A 22,530-nucleotide genomic window follows, 5' to 3' on the forward strand; every position below is an offset into this window, starting at 1 on the left:
CGCCCGGCGCGCTCTGCACCGGCGTGTTCAGGGCGGGGGGCGGCTGCGCGGGCCCGCCGAGCTTTGCTCCGAAGTCTTGTGACCTTGGGTTGTGTAACCTGTTACGGAGTCCGGGGGTCCGCGGAGAGCGCGGCCGGCAGGAGGAGCGCGGGCTGCGGCGCGGTCCGCCGGCTCCCGGGACGAGGCCCAGCGCGTCCGAGCCTGGACGCCTGAAGCTGGCCCGGAGGACCGCGGCCCGCACGGCCGCAGGCACGCGCGAGTGAGCTGCGCTGACCGCGCGGAGCAGCCCTTAGTGGTCTTGCGGTGGGAGTGCAGGGGCCTAGACACGCTCTGGCGACACTGAGCATGCCCGGGCCCTGCTCCGGCGGCGGCCCCGCCGCGGGTTTCCCCGGGCTCCCCCGCGCGCAAGTTCGGCGAGGGTGGCGGAGGGAGCGGCGCGGCCGGCTTCATTGAGTGGCGGCGACCAATGAGCTCCCAGGTCCCTCCGGGAGCCTGGCCCCAGGCTGTGAGCCAATGGCCGTTTTAGGAATGTTGGTTGTCCCTGCTGCCGGCCCTTGACAAAAGCAACTGGAGGAGAGAATCCAGGCGGCCACGTGCTTCCGAGACTTTAAGGCACATTGGGAAACGCAGTTCCTATTAATTTCTTGAATGCCTGCATTGTAGGGGAAAACCACCGTAGTAGCAAAAATGTAACAGGCCTCATTTTTTTAAGTTTTCGTGCGGCATAATGCTTACTATGTGCCAGGCTTAGTTCTAAACCGTTTACATAGATTATAGGAAACAGTTACTTTTTTCATAATAACCATGGGGAAGCTTAATACTTTTTTTTAACCCAAACGCACTAGCCTTCTGTTTTTAAATTGCAAAAATTTGAAAGCCAGAAAGTTCTATTTGTCTTTGCTTTAACCACCTGCCCTACTGTCCTTTAAAAATGTAGATAAGCCGGGCGTGGTGGCGCAGGCCTGTAATCCCCGCACTCAAGAGGCTGAGGCAGGAGGATTGTTGGGAGTTCGAGATCAGCCTGGGCTACAAAGTGAGCTCAAGGCCAGCCCGAATCGCATAGTGAGACCCTGTCTCAAAAAGACAAAAAATAAATAAATAAAAATGTAGATAGACTGTAAAGGTCTTGGTTAAAAGACAGATTAACACATGCCTGTAATCCCAGCACTCAGGAAGCTGAGGCAGGAGGATCGTTCCGAGTTGAGACCAGCCTGGGCTACAAAGTGTGCTTAAGGCCAGCCTGAACTGCAGAGCGGGACCCTATCTCAAAAAGACCAGAAGAAAACTTTTTAAAACCCAGATTAACAGACTGGGTAACAAGTAAATCGTTTATGAAGCCTGTTAAGCATTAAGGTACAGAAAGAAGACTACAGACCTCAGCTAAACAAAGAAACATTACTACAGATAATGCCAAAGATACAGAAAAGTACATAGAAAAAATACTTTTCCAAAACTGATGCAGGAAGATATGGAAAACCTAAGATAGTCCTATAAAAATTACATAGTTACTATAACAATTACATAGTTATTAATCATCTCATAAGAACTCAAGGCCCGGATTGTTTCACCTGTAGTGTGATAGCATTTAAGGAAAAAAATCATTAGTATTGCAGTATTCCTGGAAATAGAGGGAACATACTTACCAGATCTTTTTATGGTTAGCATAACTTTGACATCAAAACTTGACAGGACAGCTGGTGTGTGTGGCTTGTAATCCCAGCACTAAAAGCAGCTGAAGTAGGAGGATAACAGCAAGTTGAGGCCAGCCTGAACTACATAATGGGACCCTATCTCAAACAGAACTTGACAAGTTAGGAAGGGCTGGTACTATCAGGCTCTGCTGACAATGTTACAGGGTACAGCCGTATTCATCCCAGGCCTTGTGTGGTGCTAAACACTACCACTGAGCTGAAGCCCCAGCCCTGGAAGTTTCTGAAAAAGTTAAAACATCTGTTGTGATCCAGTCCATTCATTTGTATCCAAAGAAAACAGGGGAAATAATATACCCACACAAGGAATTCCTTGCAAATATTCATAGCAACTTTCTAGTTACCTCCCAACTGTACATAAATCTCTATTAACTGGCAGATGGATAAAGATTGTTATACATCCATACAGTAGAATACTACCAGCAATAAAATCATTGATATATGTACAAGAATATGATTAATAATGTAAACAGTAATAATGCTAGATGAAAGAAGCCAGACAAGCACAGATGTAAGCTTCTATTAGTAAACTCTAGAAAATGCAGCCTAATCTGACAGAAGCCTGGTTATTGTTTGCTTGACCAGAGATGAAAGGAAAGATGGGTTATGAAGATGTAGGGGGGGGGTCTTTTGGGGGTTCTTTTTTGTCTTTTTGAGGCAGGGTCCACTATACAGTTCAGGCTGGCCTTGAGCTCACTTTGTAGCTCAGGCTGGTCTCCACCTTGTGGCAATCGTCCTGCATCAGCCTCCCAAGTGCTGGGATTACAGGTGCGTGCCACCATGCCCAGTTGGGGGTTCATTTTTGGTGCATGGGATTGAATGCACATTTTTTTTTCCTATCACCTTTGAAACCCAGGGCCTTACACGTGCTAGGCAAGCCCTCTACCAATTATCTATCACTTCTAGTTGGTCAGATGTGTATTGGAAATATTTTATACAAATTCATACGAGATTTTCCAGAAAGTCCAATTTATTATCTTTCTCTTTGATGACTACCAGCCAGGCATGATGTGGCATGCCTATAACCCTTGTAATGCCAGCAGGAGGATCACTAAGAGTTCAAGGCCAGCCTGAGCTACTTAGTGAGACCCTATCTCAAGACAAAACAAAAAGACTACCTACGTTTTTCCATCTTAAACTTTCAAATACTTCTTATCTTCTTAGTGGGCTGTTTATCTTCTTAGTGGGCTCATTCAGCCTGAGTGTAATCTGAATTAGGGAGTAATGAGTTTTTACTTTCTCAAGTGACAGGTACATTGGGTACACATTTTTAGCAAAGGAAAATCTTGGCCAGTATAGTTTGAGTTAAAGAATATAATTTAACACTATACTGGAGAAGAGCAGCAATAATGGATGATCTCAGTGGATTTCTAAAACTCACTCATTTCACACAGTATTTTAAATTGAAAAACAGAAGAATAGCCTGTGCATAATTATAATGCCTGTAATCCCAGCACTTTGGAGGCTGAGGTAGGAGGATAGAGTTTGAGTCTGTATCCAGAAATACCAAATAAGCTTTTATAAAAATAAGAAATGTCAGCTTTGAAAAGGAAGTCAACTAGAAAGTAAAATTTGGCGAGAAAAGATAGTTTAATCTGATTTTTAAGGGGCTGTAGGTTCTTCCTGCATCAGAATTCCTAACAGACCTTGCTGATCTTAATATATGGTACGAATTTAGTGGAGAAGAGGGTAAATGTTCTTGGGAATGTTAGTTTTATTTTTAAACATATGAAAGTATGATAACTAGAATCTCTACTGTTGAAAATAACATTTTAGAATTGGTGAAATATTGTGTTCTCCCTCTGCTTTATAAATTTTATAAATTAAAAGAATTTTCAGTAAAGGATGGAGGAGTTGCAAAGACAGTAAATCACACCTGTATTAACATTCTGAACTCTTTAATTTGACAACATCATCGCACAGTATTACAGTTTCAGTTATTTACACCAAAGGAATCATAACACTGCCAAAAGTCCTTTTAGTGTAAATTCTTTGTTGGAAGAGCTTCCTGTTGAAGAATTGAGCTCTGTACTCTTCAGAGAGGTTTCCGCTGTGATTTTCAAATCGCCTGTCTTTGAAGAACACACATTCAAAGTAGTAGTTACTGTACTGGTAGAGACTTAAATTTGGGGAAAAAAATTGAGATAAACAGTACTGATGATAATTAAATGTTGGGTTCTGGGTTAGTTTTTTTGAATAAAAGAGGCAATTCTAGTTTTCTGGATATCTGAATGAACTGCCTTGGAAAGGCATCATCAAAATTGAACTTCTAATGAATCCTAAGCTTTTCTGTTTCTTGAGACAGGGTCTTTACTATTGCATGTACCTCAGGCTGGCCTGCCTCAGCCTCCAAAAACCACAGCAGCCTGGATATAATGTGGCAGTGAGAATATCTGAGACAGACTTCCGTGTACTGTGCTAAGGGTGAGAATTGGGAAGTTTTGGTGTGACTTCACACAGTGTAAATTGGGTTTGAAGCCAGGCATTTATTTCTACTTTAGAAAGTAATATGTAACCCAGTCACCTGGGAGCTTTTTATATATAAATCCCTAGGCAACTCTCAGAAAGTGTCTGACTCAACTAATAGGATCCATAAATCTGCATTTTACAGACTTTTCAGGTGATTGAATATTACCCTGTAGTTGCCCAGAATTCCTTTTTCTGCTATGCTAGCAGCATTCTGTGCTCTCCATTTTTTACAAATTGTTTTTGAGAAATCACAAAATTTGTCATTTAACTGTTCCAAGGATGTTGCAGTTCCATAGTAATTATATTTATTCACTGTTGTGCAAAAGGTGTCTAGAACTGAATTTCATTTTGTACAACTCTGTTCAGTCATCTTTTGGTTTCTATGGGGAATTGGTTCCAGAACACCCACCTAGACTGAAATCAAAGTCTCTTGTTTTGTGAAAGTCCCTGTTTCAAATGGTGCAGTAAGCTGGACATGGTGACTCAGGCACACCTGTAATCCCAACACATGGGGTCACCAGGAAGGCTTTTGAGGCCAGCCTCAACCACAGAGCAAGACCCTGTCACAAATAAAACAAAATTAAAATAAAATGAAATGAAATGTAGTATTTGCATGTAACCTATTCACATCTTCCCAGATGCTTTAAATGATAAACTTATACTCAATTCAACAGTTTACACTAATCCCTGCTCCCCTTGCCAACCACCTTAGTTTGTTTCTATGATTTTGACTATTAAAAACTTGTTTTGGGCTGGGCCTGGTGGCATATCCTATGATCTCAGCACTTGAGGCTGAGGCAAGATGATTGCCATGACTTCGATGCCAGCCTCTGCTACATAGCAAGTTCAAGGTCAGCCTAAATTGCATAGCAAGACCCTGTCTCAAAAAAAAAAAAAATTGCATTTGGGTGGGATCATACAGTATTTGTCTTCTCATGACTGGCTTACGTATTAGCATAATTTCCCAGCTCATTGGTCCATTTTGTTAGCTTGTGACAGGATTTCCTTTTTAAAACTACAGGATACATTATATACACATAAACCACATGTTTGGACGCTTAGGTGGCTTCCAGGTCTGGGCTGATGTGAATATTTCTGTGACAACAGGACTACAGAGATGTCTTGTATGTAAATCTTGATTTCAGTCATTTTGGTTATATACCCAGAAGTGGAATTACTATATAACACAAATTCAGTTTTTTGAGGATCCTCTATACTGTTTTCCATGATGCCTGCACATTTACATGTCTACCAGTAGTGTATGCAATGGTTCCTGTTCCTCCACATTCATACCAACACTTGGTGTTTCTGCTTTGATAATGGTCATTCGAATGATGGGTTTTAGGTGATTCTTCATTGTGATGTGTTTTAAAAAGTTAGCGGCTCTCTGTTTTTCCTCAGGCTCTTAGGCTTAAGAAATTCTCCTGCTTCAGCTTTTTGAGTGCACCACTGTGCCAGCTTCATTATATATAGTATGTATGTACGTACGTATGTATTTATTCATTTCCTGAGACAGGGTCTCACTATGTACTGCAGGCTGGCGTCAAATTCCCAACAATCTTCTTGCTCAGCCTCCACACCTTCATTAGAGTTTTGATGTGCATTTTTGTGGCTGATGTTACCATCTTTTCATATGCTTGTTGACTACATTGTCTTAGGATTGTCAATTTAAGTCCTCTGCTCACTTTTTTGATCATTTTTGTTGTTGGGTTATGGGTATTTGTATCAGATATGATTTGCAAATATTTGCTTCCATTTTGTGTGTTGGTTATTTCACTGTTTTCTTTGCAAAGTGTTTAAATTTGTGGTCTTATGCTTGTATTCCTGTGCATTTGGGTCATTATCAAGAAATCGTTGACAAGTCAAATGTCCTGAAACTGCCTGGTGTGGTGGTACATACCTGTACTCAGCACTCTGGGAGGTTGAGGCAGGTTTGCAAGTTTAAGTCCTGGCTGGGCAGTTTAGCAATACTCAATGCAAAGGCCCTGGGTTCAGTCACCAGGTCATTTCCTAAACAGTAACATCCTAATATTCACTGGGGTACTGTAATTGATGTAGAGGTGCTTTAGAGTACTTGGGAAGCCTGTAACCCCACAGGGAATCGCTGGGAGTTCAAGGCCACCCTGAACTACATAGGAAGACCCTGTTTCAAAAAAAAACAGGAACAGCAACAAAAGTACAGAGGAGGCTGTGCCGAGGTTGTATACAAATACTATGCCATTTTGTGTAACAGACCTGAGCATCCTCTGGTTTTAGTAGCTGTGGGGGAGGTGAGGTTCTTTAAGCAGTCCCCCACAGATTCTGAGGGATGGTTGTATAAAACTTCCATGCTTTGCTAATGTATTGGAACTAAACTGTCTCAGCAGCTCTTGCTCGCTCATTTTGTAAAGATCTGTTTTACTTTGCAGAGAATAAATTGCCAGATCTCCTGCAGCCCTCTTCAATCTGACAGGTTTTACTATGTAAAGAGAATGATCAGAAACAAGAAGAACTGAATTCAAACATACATTGACAGGGCTGAGGTTGTATTGTTTTGGAGCCCATGTTTTAGCATGCACATGAAGTCTGTCCCCATTCTCTGTACCCCAATCACAAGCTATTCTCTTCCTAGAAATAGGGTGCTAACTGTGCACTTTTTACCCCACCCCCCATCCCCACACTTAAGAGCAAATGAAGACTTCATAAATGTGCTAAAACAGCGTATGTAAGCCGGGACTGTCTTTTGAGTACTGGAGCCATGTCATCCAACCTGGATGACCCTAGTCCCCCTTTTCAGCTCTAAAGTCATCCTCTTACCTTTCCAGTACTTAATCCCACTAGAATCCTCACATGCAGGCAGGACCTGTTTCTGTTTCCCAGTGCCTACCCCACAAGTTTCCGTCTGGCAGTAATGATTTGTTAGATTTTACAGACTGGCTGGAAAATAACAAGTTGCCTAAATATTTTAAAATTTAAATGTGCTCTTTGCTCTCTAGTCCATGGTTCTGCTTTTCAGAATGATTCTCCTGCTTTGTAGCTATAGGGATCTGCCAGGCCAATACAGCTGCTAGAGGGCTCCATGGGTGGTGAAAGTGCAAGATGGAATAGAAAAGGGGGGCCCCCACTCTTTGGCCCAAGGGGGCTCCCTTCTTTGCAGATCAGAAATAGCTTCTCTTGGAGCTTTTTGTTTGTACCTGCTATGTAGTTCAGGAGTCTAGGCTGCTTAAAACCAGCCCAGCAGTACCAGAGAGAAATGAAGGGGAAAAGAAAGCGTTTTGGCTGGCTCCTCCAATTCACCCAACTCAGTAGTGGCAAGCTTGTGTGGTACGTGTGCCACAGGCGATTATTGTCATCGAAAGCTCTAAAAGGATTGCCATCACTGGCCTAACTAGTGTTCACATAACTACCCTGTGCTTTCTACCCAGTTTTTGTTGTTAAAGACTGGGTTTGCTTGTACTGCCCAGGCTGGCCTGAGCTCCTGGACTCAATAATCTTTCTGTCTCAACCCGCCCAGTAACAAGACTATAGTCGCTACTGCTGCACTTGGCTCTGTTTAGGGTTTTCTAGTTGGCATGTAGTAAGATAAAGTGCTTCCTTCATGTCCACAAAACCTTTCCTCAATCTAATGGTAATGCTTAAGCAGTCAGAATTTTTTAAGGCATAGCATGACAGAAGGCATTGGCTTTAAACACTATTAAGGCAAACAGTAGTCTTAGCAACCAAATGATTGTGAAGACGTGAGAACTACTAGCCTCAAGAAAAAGAGAAATAAAGGAAAATGGAAGACAAAGCTATGAAGTCAGTACAGTGAAATACATGTATATAAAAGGTGAAAAACAGCTCTGAACAGTTGAATTTCAGTGCAGGTTACTTTTATCATGTTTCTGTGGGGTAAGTCTTTTGTAAATAAACCTTTATTGGAATGTGGCCACACCCATAAAATGTCTGGTTATTTTCTCCCTGTAGGGGCAGAGCTGGGTAGTTCAAACATAGCCTGTCTGCATTGCAAAATGTAAAATGTACTCTCTAGCCTTTTATAGAAAGGTGGCTGGCTTCTATTTTAGAAGAAAGGTTTGTCAACGTTACCACTCCCTGCTTTCTGTCCACAAAAATGATGGGAAAGATAAAAGTGCTTTGTATAATCAGCCATGGCATTTTCTGAACTATTTATGATTAGAATGTCATATCAGTATTCACAATGGTTTTTTGTTTTGTTTTGGGTTTTTGAGACAGAGTGTCACTATGCAGTTCAGGCTGGCCTGGAATCACTGTGTAGCCCAGGCTGCCTTCGAACTCACAACAATTCTCATGCCCAGCCTCAGTGTGCGTAATGATAGTAGAAAGTATCTCCTTTGTTCCCAAACATATTTCACTGAGATAATCACTAATCAATATTATAAACTGTTTTACCAAACTGTTCTGTTTGGTAGTTCTTGGCATTATACATTGTAAACATAGAGTGCAAGAAACCAAAAACACATAGCCACAAAGCTGAAGAAAAAGACAGTATGTTTAAACCATGAGCAGCACGTAGCTCTACCCAGCTGAACATCCAGAAGTTTAGATCTGGGCCCAAAGCCAACCTTGACATTAATCTCTTCGTGCTAGTTTTTCTTCATTTCTTAAAACAACATAACTTTTTTTTTTTTTTTTTTTTGTACTAGGAATCAAACTCACACAGGGCATAATGGAGCATACCTGTAATCCCAGCACTTGGGAGGCTGAGGCAGGAGGATCTTGCAAGGTCGAGACCAGCCTGGGCTACAAAGTGAGCTCAAAGCCAGCCTGAACTACATAGCGAGACCCTGTCTTGAAAAGACAAAAAAAAAGAGCAACAACAGAAAAGAAAAAGACAATAAATTTGGAATGTATCCATGATTACAAAATCATATGATATTGATGTAGTGATTGGAAACTTTTTTTTTTCAGGGTCTCACTATGTAGTTCATGCTGTCCTTGAACTTGTGGCAGTCCTCCTGACTCAGCTTCTCCCTAAGGCTGAAGCTAGGTGTGCACCACCATTCCTGGCTCATGACTGGAAACTATTAAACTACTCAAGAACACAATTCTTGGGAATTTGTAAAACATAAATACATAGGTAAGATATTTCCTGGTTTGCCAGGTGTGGTGGCACATTCTGTCCCAGCATTTAGGACACTAATGCAGGAGGATCACTGCAAGTTCAAGACCTGCCTGGGGTACATAGCAAGACCCTGTCTTTGAAAAAAATTACCGGTTTCAGTTGCCTTTATTTCAATTTTCTGAACTGTTTACTGAGACAGCCTCACTGTGGAGCCCCTGCCAGCCTTGAATTTGTGATACTCTTCTTTCAGTCTCCCTTCTGCAGAATTACATATGTGTACCACCACCCTTAGCTACGTTTTCTGTTTTAAGTGCTGTTTCCTCATTGACCTAACACTTTCACAGCAGGGCTATAATTTTTTCCTCACACCTGGGAGGCTCTGAACCATCGGTGGCTACCTGAAGGGACAGTCATGCATGTACTGCTGAAGCCAGCAGGAATGCATTAAGTTAGTGTGTCTCAGCTAGGATGATTTTGCAACCCAAGAGAGGCATTTTTGGTTGTTAGAACAGGGGCCTGGGTTGTGCTGCTGCTATGTCAGGGTACTGCTGTACAGTGTAACAGTCACTCACAAAACAAAGAATTACAGTGTCTGGACTAAAATGTCAAAAGATACTGAGGTTGAGAAACCTTAATTTAACTTTGGTAGTAGGTACTGAAATATCCATGATACAATCAAAGGTCATGATAAATAACTCCAAAGAAATAGATACCCTTTACAGGTAGTTAATGGATGGGTAATCTTAGTCGCTGGCTGAAAAGCAGTGCTTCAGTAGCATCGCCATGCTTTATTCTTACTGGCTGTGCACAGTGGTGTGCGTTTACAGTCCCAGCCCTCAGGAGGCTGAAGCTGGCCTGGACTACGTGGTAGGACTGTCTGAGAAACGTCTTCTTAGGGTCTGGGAATGCTGAAATTCCTGGGGTGCTGCTGTCCCAGCTCTCTTAGCTGCAACACAGGTGGGCACCACAGTCTTCTTTAGGTTACTTCTAATACCCAATGCAGTGTAAATGCTATGTGAGTAATCATTGGCACTGCATTGTTCTGGTAACTGGCAAGAAAAGTGCATGTTCATTATAGGTGCAGTGTCTTTTTCCCAAATGTTTTCAATTCAAGGCTGATTGAATGCTTTCAGAACCCACAGAGGGTTGACTGTACTATTTTTTCCTATACATACATGTCTATAAGTTTAATTTATAAATTAGTCACACTAAGAAATTAATGATAGCTAATGATAAGATAGGTGAATTGTGACGATATGATGCAAAGGATCTCTTTAACATACCTTACTGTGTTGTACTGAGCTTTCTTGGGATGGTGTGGGCTGCTGCTGGCCTGTGTGTCAAGGTGAAGTGGCGTAAATGAGACAGGCAGTCTGAGGTACCCGTGAGGGGCCTGCTGACCTAGCCCAGAAATTGCTCAGTGCCCTGGATCATCGAGCTGGGACATGGTTGTGGGAGAGTATCTGAAACCATAGACTGAAGCTGTGTTACTGAAGAGGGAGTGGCAGAAAAGGGTTTGTTAGTATGTCCAGTGAGTAGAAGAAAATGTGTGCAACAGTGCTAAGTTCTAGGTAGTATTAGAGACAGATTTGAAATCAATAAACTCTAAAGAGAACTCGGCTCAGGTGTCATTTAATGCTTCTAACACTGAAATCATAGGTCTGTGTGCTACTGAGGATGGAACCCAGGGAGTTGCGCATGCTAGGCCAGTGCTCTATCAATGAGTTACATTTCCCCAGCCCTTTTTTATTTTTTTATTTTGAGAGAAAGTCTTACCAGGCTGTCCTCAAACTTTCGATACTCCTACCTCAGCCTCTTGGTTTTTTTTGGTGGAGTTTTTTGTTGTTGTTTTTAGTTTTGGCTGTTGAGATGGGGTCTAAGTGTACATGTTGCTCAGGCTCAAACTGTTGATCCTGCTGCCTCAGTCAGCCACAGTGTCAGGATCACAAACATGTACCGCCTTGCCTGGCAGCATTTGAATCCTTACTATCTATCTAGTAGGTAATTTTTGTATGCATTATATAATCTGATCTTAGTTGAGTAAAGTAAGTCTTTTTCATCAGGTAAAGAAACCAAGCCAGGGATGACCCTAAGTAGTTCACATTGGCCTTGAACTGCAGCGATCCCCTGCCTCAGCATCCCAGGTGCTTCCACAACAAGCAGGAAGAACTTTTCAAGGATTGTCACAAAACAGGAAATAAGAGCCTCATGTCTTTAGATGTGGTTATTCCTTTTGCTTCAAGTATATTGTTTGTAGAATTAGGATACTTGTGAGTCTTCTGGGGGATTTTGTTGGTTTTTTTGAGAAAGGGTTTCACTATACCGTTCAGGCTGGCTTACTTTTCTAGGCTACTCCCTTTGTAGCTCAGGCTGGCCTCGAAACTCACAGTAGTTCTCCTACCTCAGCCTCCTGAGTGCTAGGATTACAGGTTGGTTGTGAGTCTTAAAATACAGCTTTTACTTAGAAATATGAAACTCAAAGTTACTGCTTGACTATCTTAAGAGAATTTTAAGTTTGTCTTACTCCTAAATGTCTTGATTGCAACTCTCTTCTCACCAAGACAACAAATTCCATGTTTTGAATTTAGAAACTGGGCCCCTCTATGTTTCTTAGGCTGGTCTTGAACTCCGGGACTTTCTTACATCATCCTCCTGAGTAGCTGGAATTACATCTGTGTGGTGTTTGTATTTTAAGGGGGTTGTATTTTATTTGAAAATGCAAAATAAAAGTGTGTGTTTTCTGTATGAATAGGTTGCCTCATATTCCCAGGATCTTACTGGTGTGCTGATAGTATTTTTGTGAATACTTCTAGACTTGGTGACTAGCTGCAAATTTAATAGCAGGCAATAATACCTACCACATATAAGACTAATGGATTGCTCATTGTTTTTGTTTTGTTACGCTTTTTTTGGAGACAGAAGTCTTGGTTACTTACTTTTCTTTCGTTGCTGATACAAAATACCTGAAGCTAAGGAAGGAAAGGTTTGTTTAGCTCACTTTTTGTGGAGGTTTCAGTCCATACTCAGCTGGCTCAAAGGCAGGGTGGTATGGCAGAGGACAACAGTTCATGGTGGTGGGAAACAGCAAAAGCAGCAAGAACAAAAAAGGAGTAGTGGAAAGAGCAAACCTCTTTCCCTCCCTTATGTTGTGTGCAAGCTACTGCCCCAGGGCAGGTATAGCACTCACACCCATAATCCCAGCATTGGATCATGAATCAATCACAAACTCTAGAATCCTGCCCCATGACAGCATGAGGCTTTGCAGGGGGACATCTAGACAAAAACTGTAACACAGGGTTTTGCTATGCACTTTGGGCTGGCCTTGAACCCACAGCAATCCTCCTGCCTCAGCCCTCCCAAGTGTTGGGATTATAAGTATGTGTCACTATGCCCAACTGAATCGTTCATTCTGTTCATTCTTTTTAAATATCTTTATACCGATCTGATTGGTGAAGTGTAGTGCCTTTTAAATTAAAAAAAATTTTTTTCACCAGGCATGGTGGCACATGCCTGTAATCCCAGCACTCAGGAAGGGGAGGCTGAGGCAGGAGGATGTTGCTAGTTTGAGACCAGCCTGGGCTACATAAGTGAGTTCAAGGCCAGCATGAACTGCATAGTGAGACCCTGTCTCAAAAAGACCCCCCCAAAAAAAAATTTTATATATATATATATATATATCCCCGCAGTGCTGAGTGTCAAACCAAGGTCCTCTTCATGGAGCAAAATATATCTGTTTTCTCTGGATATGTTAATAGAAGCTATTGAAACAAATGAAGTGTATTATAAGAAAAGTAGAAGAAATAGAATGTTTTCATATTGACATGGCAAGAGAAAATTTAGTCTTAATTGGAAAATTCTAAAGTGCTAGAGCTTTGTGATTTTTTTATGAGAATAAGCAACTATTGTTACTAATTATGTTTTTGTTAAATAGATCTGAGTGGGATGTACTTTTGAAGGATGTGCAATGTTCAATCATAAGTGTGACAAAAACTGACAAGCAGGAAGCTTATGTACTCAGGTAAGTCATCTAAAACAAATATTGGGCAGCTGATTTCAGTCCTAATCATAAACTTTGTGTGAAATATCATATTGTTCCAGTAGTATGTTATTTTGTTGGTATACAGAAGCCAATTTAGCCTTTTTATAGGTGTAGTTAATTTATTTAATAAATACTTTAAATGCTTAATTTGTATTGTGATGGACCTTACATTGAAATGCATAAGCTTTTTACTTTTTACTAAGTTTGCATTTGGCATAAACAAATGTTTATCAAAAATATTTAATGTGGAAAAAAATTTAGTGTGTGCTGTATATATTAAGTAAATAGTGTTAGACATATACAAGGGCCACTTTGTTAGATTATTGTATAGTCAGCCATCTGGAGGCTTTTATGTACATATATATGAGGATATCCTATTTCCCCCCCTCCCCCCAAGACAAAAATATGTCATTCTTGGATATTGGTGTTTAGGATACTGATAAATACAGGAGTAAAGAAGCTGTGTATGGGCTGGGGATTTAGTTCAGCGGCACAACGCTTGCCTGGCAAGCACAAGGTTGTGAGTTTGATTCTCAGTATCGGAAAAAAACAAAAAAAAAAGAAAAAGAAGCTGTGTAGTGAGCTAATATGCTTTTATACCCAACCCAATACTCTGGAACTTTACATTGATTTTTGAATAGTAAAGGAAAAGAATACTAAATTGATTCCTTTCTTGGGGTACTGATTTTTAAAAGTAGTAGCTTAAAATCATAAATGAGGTCTAAAAGCAAGTTAATTGTATCCTCAGTACATATGTAATCTTACAACTTTTTCCACCTGCAGTGAGAGTAGCATGTTTGTCTCCAAGAGACGTTTCATTTTGAAGACATGTGGTACCACCCTCTTACTGAAAGCACTGGTTCCCCTGTTGAAGCTTGCTCGGGATTACAGTGGGTTTGACTCGATTCAAGTAAGTAATCTCCGATGTTATTGAAGCCTTATTTGGGGGTGTGGCTGTTAGGGTGCTTATCCTATGGTGTGCCTAGTAAATGTGTATAACTCACAACTTCAGTTTATAATACATAAGAATGTGCAAAATGATCTCTTTGACAAACAAAGAGAACTCCACAGTATTTAGCCTTTGGACAAGAACCACAGAAAATATGGAGGAAGCAGGGGATGAGTTAGGGTGAAATTTAAATGGAGAAAAAGGTAGAAGACAGACACTTCTTCCAGAGTTCTTGAGATGATTACTGCAAATATAGAGAAGTGGGGGCTGAGCATGTAGCGCAGTGGTAGAGTACTTTGGTTCTGGAGGCCCTGGGTTTGATCCCTAGTGCAACCCCCATCCCCTGAAAGAATGATTTCACTGGTAGAATTATTCAGTCATTATAGTAAAAGGTTATTTGAGGACCAAACAGTCAATATTAAGTTAAATTCTGTTTTCAAGGACTATAGAATTTCTAGTTAGGGTATAATTTTCTAATAAGCAGTTTTCTTTTATCTTCATTTCTTTTTAAAAATTTTATTTTGTTACTGTTTTGTTTTGAGACAGTCTCATTAGGCTGGCCTTGTACTCACTGTGTATAGTCCAAGTTGGCCTCAAACTCATGGTGATCCTTCTGCCTCAGAGGCCTTTCGTGCTGGGATTACAGGCATGTGCTTGCATGCCTAGCTATTTATTTTTTGAGACAGGATCTCACTAAGTTGCCCAGGCTAGATTCAATCTTTCAATCTTTCTCAGCCTCGCAGAGTAGTGGATTACAGGTGTGTACTCCCTGACTGATTGATTTTTAAAAATAGTCTACCACTGAGTCCTCCCAGCCCTTTTCTTCTTTTCTCTTTTTTTCTTTCTTTTCTTTAACCTCTGGTTGAATTTAATATTTTATCTCATAAGATTGTCATTAGGCACTAATGGTTTTGGGCCAGGGATATAGCTTAGCGGCACAAGCGCCTGCCTAGCAAGTGCAAGGTCCTGGGTTCAATCCCAGTACCAAAAAAAAAAAAAAAAGGAACTAACAGTTTTTGTTTTCCCCAAGTGCTAGGGATTGAAACCCAGGCCTTGCTGCTGCTAGACAAGTGTTCTACCACTGGGTTTTTTGTTGTTACGTATTGATCTTTATAAGAAATCTATAGCAGTCTGCTTAAATTGGGTCACTGACTCTTAAAATTAGACATACGTGTGTTTTCCACAAAATCTTTGCTTACCTATTTAAAGAGCTCAGATTAGAAACCACTATTGTAGAGAGAAGTGAGCTTTGTCTCTGTGGTTGTTACAACCTATTATCAGTAGATTGGACATTTATTCCTTGTTGTAGAATCTTAAAATTACAATATTACAGGTGCAGGCTGGGTATGGTGGCGCATGCCTGTAATCCCAGCACTCCGGAGGCTGAGGCAGGAGGACCATTGTGAGTTCGAGGCCAGCCTGGGCTACAAAGTGAGCTTGAGGCTGAATTGCAGAGTGAGACCCTGTCTCAAAAAGACAACCTCCCCCCACAAAAAAAAAAAACAAACAGTATTATAGATGCATCAATATAAGATTATACTGCACGAGTATCAATTAGCTAATTTGTGTACTTCAGAAGTGGAAAATATTTGTAGACTTCTGAGTGAAAGTGGTTGATAAACTTAGAAATGGTTCCTAAAGTTATCCTGCATCTTTTTGTTTTAAAGAGCTTCTTTTATTCTCGTAAGAATTTCATGAAGCCTTCTCACCAAGGGTACCCACACCGGAATTTCCAGGAAGAAATAGAGTTTCTTAATGCAATTTTCCCAAGTAAGTCTAAATAGAATTTATATATATTTATATATGTGTATATGTATAGAATGTATTTTGTGTGTGTCTTTGTACAGATGTAACACTATACATATATTCTCCCATACTTTGTTTTTAACTTTCCTGGGTGTTTTATCAGTGTTAATAGTGATCATTAGTGAGTGAATAGGTAGCTTATTACAGATTCTGTTGTTTGCATTTTAAAAAGTAGTTGTGCATCTCAGTCATTGCTGTTGAAATGACAGAGTAGGAAAACCTTGAAGCTGAGCACTGTGTTGTGGACCTGTAGTCCTAGCTACTCAGTAGACTGAGGTAGGAGAATCACTTGAGCCTAGAATGAAGGGGATAGAATTAAAGGCCTGCACTTGCCTTCCTGTCTGTAGCACAGGAACTGTTCCTCTTTACTTAGCCAGTACCTAATTTGTATCTGACTTGGTGGTTCTTACCATGCATATCAGAATAGCCTATAACAGTATGAAGGAAGAGTAAGGTCCCTTCCAGAAAATGTCTGTGGCTTCATAAATCTCTGCTGTTTAAAAAAAAAGAATCAGCCCAGTAAGGGCGTAGTAATGCACACTTCTAATCCCAGCACTCTGGGAGGCTGAGGCAGGAGAATCACAAGTTCAAGGTGAGCCTGGGCAATTTAGCAACTTGAGGAGACCCTATCTCCAAATAAAAAGGGCTGGGTATAATTCCAACTACTACCCAAAAGAAGTGAAAGGAAGAGAGATTTTATTCCATTTTTATTTACAAATTTTAGGGAAATAAGGTTATCTAATTTAACACCTTTACTTCCAAGATGAGACTGAAAAGCTAGGATAATTTAGTAACTTTGCACACTCAGCAGGCATGAGTTTTTAAAAATCAGGGTGTCAAGGGTGTGACTTCGTGGCAGAGTGCCCCCACTGCAGTGTACAAGGCCCTGCGTTTGACCTCTAGCACCACAAGAAAAAGTAAAAACCTGCCTTCCTCCCTAGTAACTTCTTCCCACATCCAATAGGAAACCTCACTAGGCTGTATCAGTGGTGGGTATTTAGTGCTAATAGCTTCCAACTGTGTATCGCTGCGGTGTGGGGCCTTGAACTAATGAGTAAGAAACAAAATAAAATTACTTGTAGCTGGGCAGGCTGTGCACACCTGTGATCCTACCTCTGGGGAGGCTAAGGCAGGACGATGGTGGCGGGGTCTAGGCCAGCCTGGACTATGAAGTGAGACATCTCAAAAAAGAATTAAAGTTACTTGTTTTTACATTTTCTTTCCTCAACAGATGGAGCAGCATATTGTATGGGACGTATGAATTCTGACTGTTGGTATGTTTGCAATTTTGTTAATTTATTGTTGTCCATAAAAAATTTATAAGACTTGAATTGTCATTTTTAGAAAATTTTTTGTTTATATGTAGGTACTTGTATACTCTGGATTTCCCAGAGAGTCGAGTAATCACCCAGCCAGATCAGACCCTGGAAATTCTGATGAGTGAGCTTGACCCAGGAGTTATGGACCAGTTCTACATGAAAGATGGTGTTACTGCAAAGGATGTCACTCGTGTGAGTGGTTTCATTAAGAATTATTATTGCTAGGCCCTTCTGCATCGTACTGCGTTTTCCATTTATTTTTCAGGTTTGTTGATTGCATTCTTTTCCTTCCATAGGAGAGTGGAATTCGTGACCTGATACCAGGTTCTGTCATTGATGCCACGCTGTTCAACCCTTGTGGGTACTCAATGAACGGGATGAAGTCGGATGTAAGTAGCTATGCCTCGCGTCACTGTTTACGTTAATGCTTACATGTGCTCGTTCCCTTACTAACCCAAAGCTGTTTCTCCAAGGGAACTTATTGGACTATTCACATCACTCCAGAACCAGAGTTTTCCTATGTTAGCTTTGAAACAAACTTAAGTCAGACCTCCTATGATGACCTGATCAGGAAAGTTGTGGAAGTCTTCAAACCAGGAAAATTTGTGACCACCTTGTTTGTCAATCAGGTAATGTGATTTACTTGCAGCAGTGAAGTCTAAAAGGGATGAAAATAGGCCTGTCGCACAGTGTATTTAAGGTGGGACACATGCCTAGTTGCCCAGGTACCCGGAGGGAGTTGGGGAACCCTTACGTCTTAAACTTGTGATCTTCCTCCCAAATAGCTAGCGTTACAGATGTGTGCTACCAAATGCAGTTATCCCTAGTTTTGAATCTAGTCCTTTTGATAATCTATTCTCGTTATTTTTCCTGCTGATAGCCCAGTAGGGGACCATAAGAAGCCCCAGGGCACTGAGCCCTTTAAAAGAAACCTAAGATAACTAAAATACCTCAGTTTTATTAAGATTGAAGGCTAGTGCATAACTATTTTGTTTGAAAATTATTTGGCAGGGGCTGGGGATACAGCTCAGCGGTATAAGCACGTGCTTAGCAAGCGCAGGGTTGTGAGTTCAATCCCCAGTACCACAAAAAAAAAGAGAGAAAATTATTTTGCAGATTAGAGCACTAATGGTTATTTTACTTTTTCTCCTAGAGCTCTAAATGTCGCACAGTGCTTTCTTCACCCCAGAAGATTGAAGGTTTTAAACGTCTTGATTGTCAGAGTGCTATGTTCAATGATTACAATTTTGTGTTTACCAGTTTTGCTAAGAAGCAGCAACAACAGCAGAGTTGATTAAGAAAAATGAAGAAAAAACGCAAAAAGAGAACACACATAGAAGGTGGTGGCTGCTTCCTAGATGTTGATACCAGGGGCCATGCTCTCCATGACCACCACCTTGTAGTTGCAGAAAGCCCTAGATGTAATGATAGTGTAATCATTTTGAAGTGTATGCATTATTATATCAAGGAGTTAGATATCTTGCATGAATGCTCTCTTCTGTGTTTAGGTATTCTATGCCACTCTTGCTGTGAAATTGAAGTGCATGTAGAAAAAAACTTTTACTATATGAAACTTTACAACACTTGTGAAAATAATTCAATTTGGTTTATGCACAGTGTAATATTTCTGCAGGTGTCGTCCAAAATTCCCCACAGACAAGGCTTTCGTCCTCATTAGGTGTTGGCCTCAGCCTAATAATCTGGGACTGTTCTATTCAATTGCTGCCGGAATTTTACATCCAGTTACCTCCACTTTCTAGAACATATTCTGTACTAATAATGAAACCAATTTCTACTTCATAAAAATGTTTTTGCAACAGCAAGTAAAGTTTTTCTTCCATGAGTCAAGTCCTCCTGAGAAAATGATTCCAGTTACTCATTTTGTGTATTACTGTTTTAATAATTGTTCCTACATTTGTAGTCCTTAATTTCTTCCCTCACCCTGGTATCTTTCCCCTGCCTCCAGGCCCCAAATAAAAGCAATACACTCTTGCACTGTGGGTTTATATATTAATCTTAGACCCCAGATGGGATTCAGGGGGCTGGGGGTGGTTCCTGGGATTAATTTTTAAGGGGATGAGAATTTGGCCTCCTTTTTGAACTCTTTTGAAGATGAGGGAGAAAACTGAATGTTTCCCCCCAAAAGAAGCATCTCCACTGTTGATTAGCAAGCAGGGAAGACCAGATCCATTGAGTTGTAGGTTGAGATTGGGGTGTGCTGACTGAACTCTGTGAAGACCATGTACTGTTCTGTGCTTTTCAATCATGAAATTAAATTCTCGTAGATAGCTACCATCCTTTCACTTACTTGGTAAGTGGTATCAGTGGGTTTTTGTCACCAACAGATAAGTGGGCAGATTGAGCATGAAGATTGTCCTTACTCAATAAGTCCAGCCAGGTTGGAACATCCTTATTTTAGCCCTTGCCGCTAATCTTAATACATGGCATTGTATAAACTCGGGTTCACAGGATTTTGGTGGCTTCTCTGTGACAAAGTTGTGTGGTTTTTGTGAAACACGGGAGTATTCTGACTTGATCTGTAACTGTATGATCTTCCTTTCACCATGGCACTCATAGGATCAAATAAATATCCAGATTATTCAGATTTAACCATGTAACAGAATGTATGGATGGATAAAGAAAACAAAGTTCCAAAAATACCAGTGGGAAGTGACTCAAAATAGCTTTCAAGAGTTGGCATCTTTCAGCTATATTTGCAAATACTGTGATTTAAGCAACTGAGAGGATAGCAGAGTTGGCTAAATTTTGTACTTGTTCTCACAATATTTTCTTGATAATTTCTGGATTGATGCAATGATGTTTTGTTCCTTCCGTATTTATAGATGAAACACCTTTTTTAGTGTTTCTAAACATAAAATCTACTTGGTTTGAAATCAAGTGGTTGGAACACTTTGACTTTAATTTTAACACTGTTGATCGAATGTTTCATTAAAGAAGCTTTCAGTCAACTTGATCAGTTTGATTCTGTAACGAGCACAGCACCTAACTTTGTGACTTGCTCTGTTGCGAGGACCAATGCTCAAGGTAGATTTTGTTCTTGAACAGTTTCCCAGTAGCTTTGGTGAAATTTGTTGGCTTGAGGTCTGATTCTTTTTTTCCAAAATACTTAAGAATTCTAATGGTAAACTTGCACAAATTTGTGTGGAACAAAGCCTAGAAAAATGAAAGCTGTAGATGAAATAGTAATCTATCTATCTTAGTGTGGCGGAGGAGGGAAATTTTTGGTGCCATAATCTCTCTCTTCGTTGGTGTTGGATTAAATCATCTGAAATGTATTTCTGTACCACAATTTAAGCTTCAATAAAAATTTACTTAATTAATTTTCTAGTGACATTCAGAAAGTTTTCTGTTGAACTCTTTTTTTATGTCTGCTTGACCAAATTTTATAGAGAAGTGAAAAGGTTAAAGGTGGTAAGTTCTAGCCTTTATAGATGAGCTCTTAGACATTGGGTGGGAGATTTCATATATGCTTATTTTTATTAAACTAGAACATTTATAAGCTTGGTCATATTGCCATGCAAGTACTCATGTCATGTTTGGGGGAGGAGGTTTGTTTTGTGGTGCTGAGAGTTGAACCCAGGGCCTTGTGCATACTGGGCAAGCACCGTACTCCTTAGCTACACCCCCAGAACTGGTTGAAATCTTGAATTGGAAAAGTTGTGGTAAGAGGCTGTGTTTGGGAGGTCGGTGGGTAATCCTAGTGCCCTGGGAAGCTAGCTGGGCAGGAAGATTTCAAGTCTGAGCTCAGCCTGGGTGACTTGGTGAGAAGACCCTCAGATAAATCAATCCCCAGTATCTCCCCAACCCTCCCAAAGCTGTATTGTTTGCAGCATGTCTGGTTCTGGTGGTTTCAGCTCACCTTTAGCATTTTATTTTTTTATTTTGTCTTTTTGAGACAGGGTCTCGCTATGCAGATCAGGTTGGCCTTCATAAGGGTATCCCGGTTCTCCTGCAGATTTACACAGACATGATGCTGGTAGCCTGGTAAACAGTTCCAGGGAGGACACCCTGATGATGTGTTTGTGACGTGAGAAACTCAATGTGCAGATATACAAAGTTTCATAGAGAAACGTGGAAAAGTAGGGTGCCACTTAGTATGACATTGAAGTCTACAGTTATGTCTGAGTGAGTAAAATACAAGAAAGTGCTGGTTAAAAATACTGATAAGAGTATGAATTGCTAGTCCTGGTGCTAAGAATACAAAAATGAGCCATCTGCCCATTGGACCCTGGGCCCATGAAAGAAATGACACGTGGGATGACAGGCTTGCACTGTAAGGCTACTGTGAGCCAGATGCGTGAATTAGATAGGTGGGGAGGGGTGGCTTACTCGCTGTAGAAATGGCTGCATGTGTGGCCGCTGCAGCAGAGGAAGAGGGAGCGGGTGTGCGCTGACGTGGAATGGAAAGACGGGAGGTGGAGGCCGTTGCGAGATCTTGCCAGGACCAAGGTGTTCAGTCTCCCAGTGAGTGGGAGTATTGGATGCTGATGGCCTTCCTGGAAGTGCTCAGCAAGGGATATCCATATAATAACACTACTTTACATACTGGTTAGAATTTTTAGGGCTAACATGAAATAAAAGGATAAATAGGAGGCTATGGAGATATGAAGCAGTTTTACGAAAGAAATTCCTGCTTGTTTTGCCTACTGATTTCTCAGGAGCGGGAGGAGGGTTGGGGTAGAAGAGAAATAGATTTGCCTTTGGTTAGGACAGGTTTAAAGGGAACAGTGAGCCCAGCTGGGACTCGGGCAGGAAATTTGAAAGTCCACACGGAAATCAAATTTTCTCTGCATATTAAATTTTTTTTTTTTTTTTTTGTCTAAGAGAAAGGGTTTCCCTATGCAGTTTAGGCTGGCCTTAAACTCACTTTGTAGCCCAGGCTGGTCTCGAACTGGCAGTACTCCTACCTCAACCTGCTGAGTGCAGGGATCACAGGCATGCGCCACTATGCCCAGCTGCATGTTAGATTTTTAAAAGTTAAACTCCCTTTAAAGGATTGGCTAAGTGATACAAGACGGTGTAAATTGGACACCATGTTAAGTGGAAAAGCAAGATACAGGACAATAGTAAATACCACTCGCCTTTCTAGGTGTGCCCAGGTGTGTGGAATAGCAGGCCTGAGAAGTGTGGAGGTTCCTCTGATGGAGTTATGGGTG

General features: G+C 41.0%; 1 protein-coding gene and 1 long non-coding RNA gene across 2 annotated transcripts in view; one reads left to right on the top strand and one right to left on the bottom strand.

The window, feature by feature from the left end:
* The window catches only part of Amd1 (adenosylmethionine decarboxylase 1), a 21,693-nt gene extending 999 nt beyond the window's left edge, over window positions 1-20,694 (top strand). The window contains exons 2-9 of the mRNA XM_005377893.2: window positions 13,172-13,258; window positions 14,063-14,189; window positions 15,896-15,998; window positions 17,266-17,308; window positions 17,401-17,545; window positions 17,650-17,742; window positions 17,827-17,982; window positions 18,507-20,694. Coding sequence (XP_005377950.1) covers window positions 13,172-13,258; window positions 14,063-14,189; window positions 15,896-15,998; window positions 17,266-17,308; window positions 17,401-17,545; window positions 17,650-17,742; window positions 17,827-17,982; window positions 18,507-18,647 — 895 coding nt within the window. The 3' untranslated portion in view covers window positions 18,648-20,694. The remainder of the gene's footprint in view (window positions 1-13,171; window positions 13,259-14,062; window positions 14,190-15,895; window positions 15,999-17,265; window positions 17,309-17,400; window positions 17,546-17,649; window positions 17,743-17,826; window positions 17,983-18,506) is intronic.
* Window positions 3,591-22,530, bottom strand: part of LOC102025099 — a 26,026-nt gene continuing 7,086 nt past the window's right edge. Inside the window, exon 2 of the long non-coding RNA XR_259954.2 lies at window positions 3,591-3,781. This is a non-coding gene — a long non-coding RNA (uncharacterized LOC102025099). The remainder of the gene's footprint in view (window positions 3,782-22,530) is intronic.

This window comes from Chinchilla lanigera, unplaced genomic scaffold (assembly GCF_000276665.1).
Source record: "Chinchilla lanigera isolate Chin_1 unplaced genomic scaffold, ChiLan1.0 scaffold00010, whole genome shotgun sequence".
Taxonomy (NCBI): domain Eukaryota; kingdom Metazoa; phylum Chordata; class Mammalia; order Rodentia; family Chinchillidae; genus Chinchilla; species Chinchilla lanigera.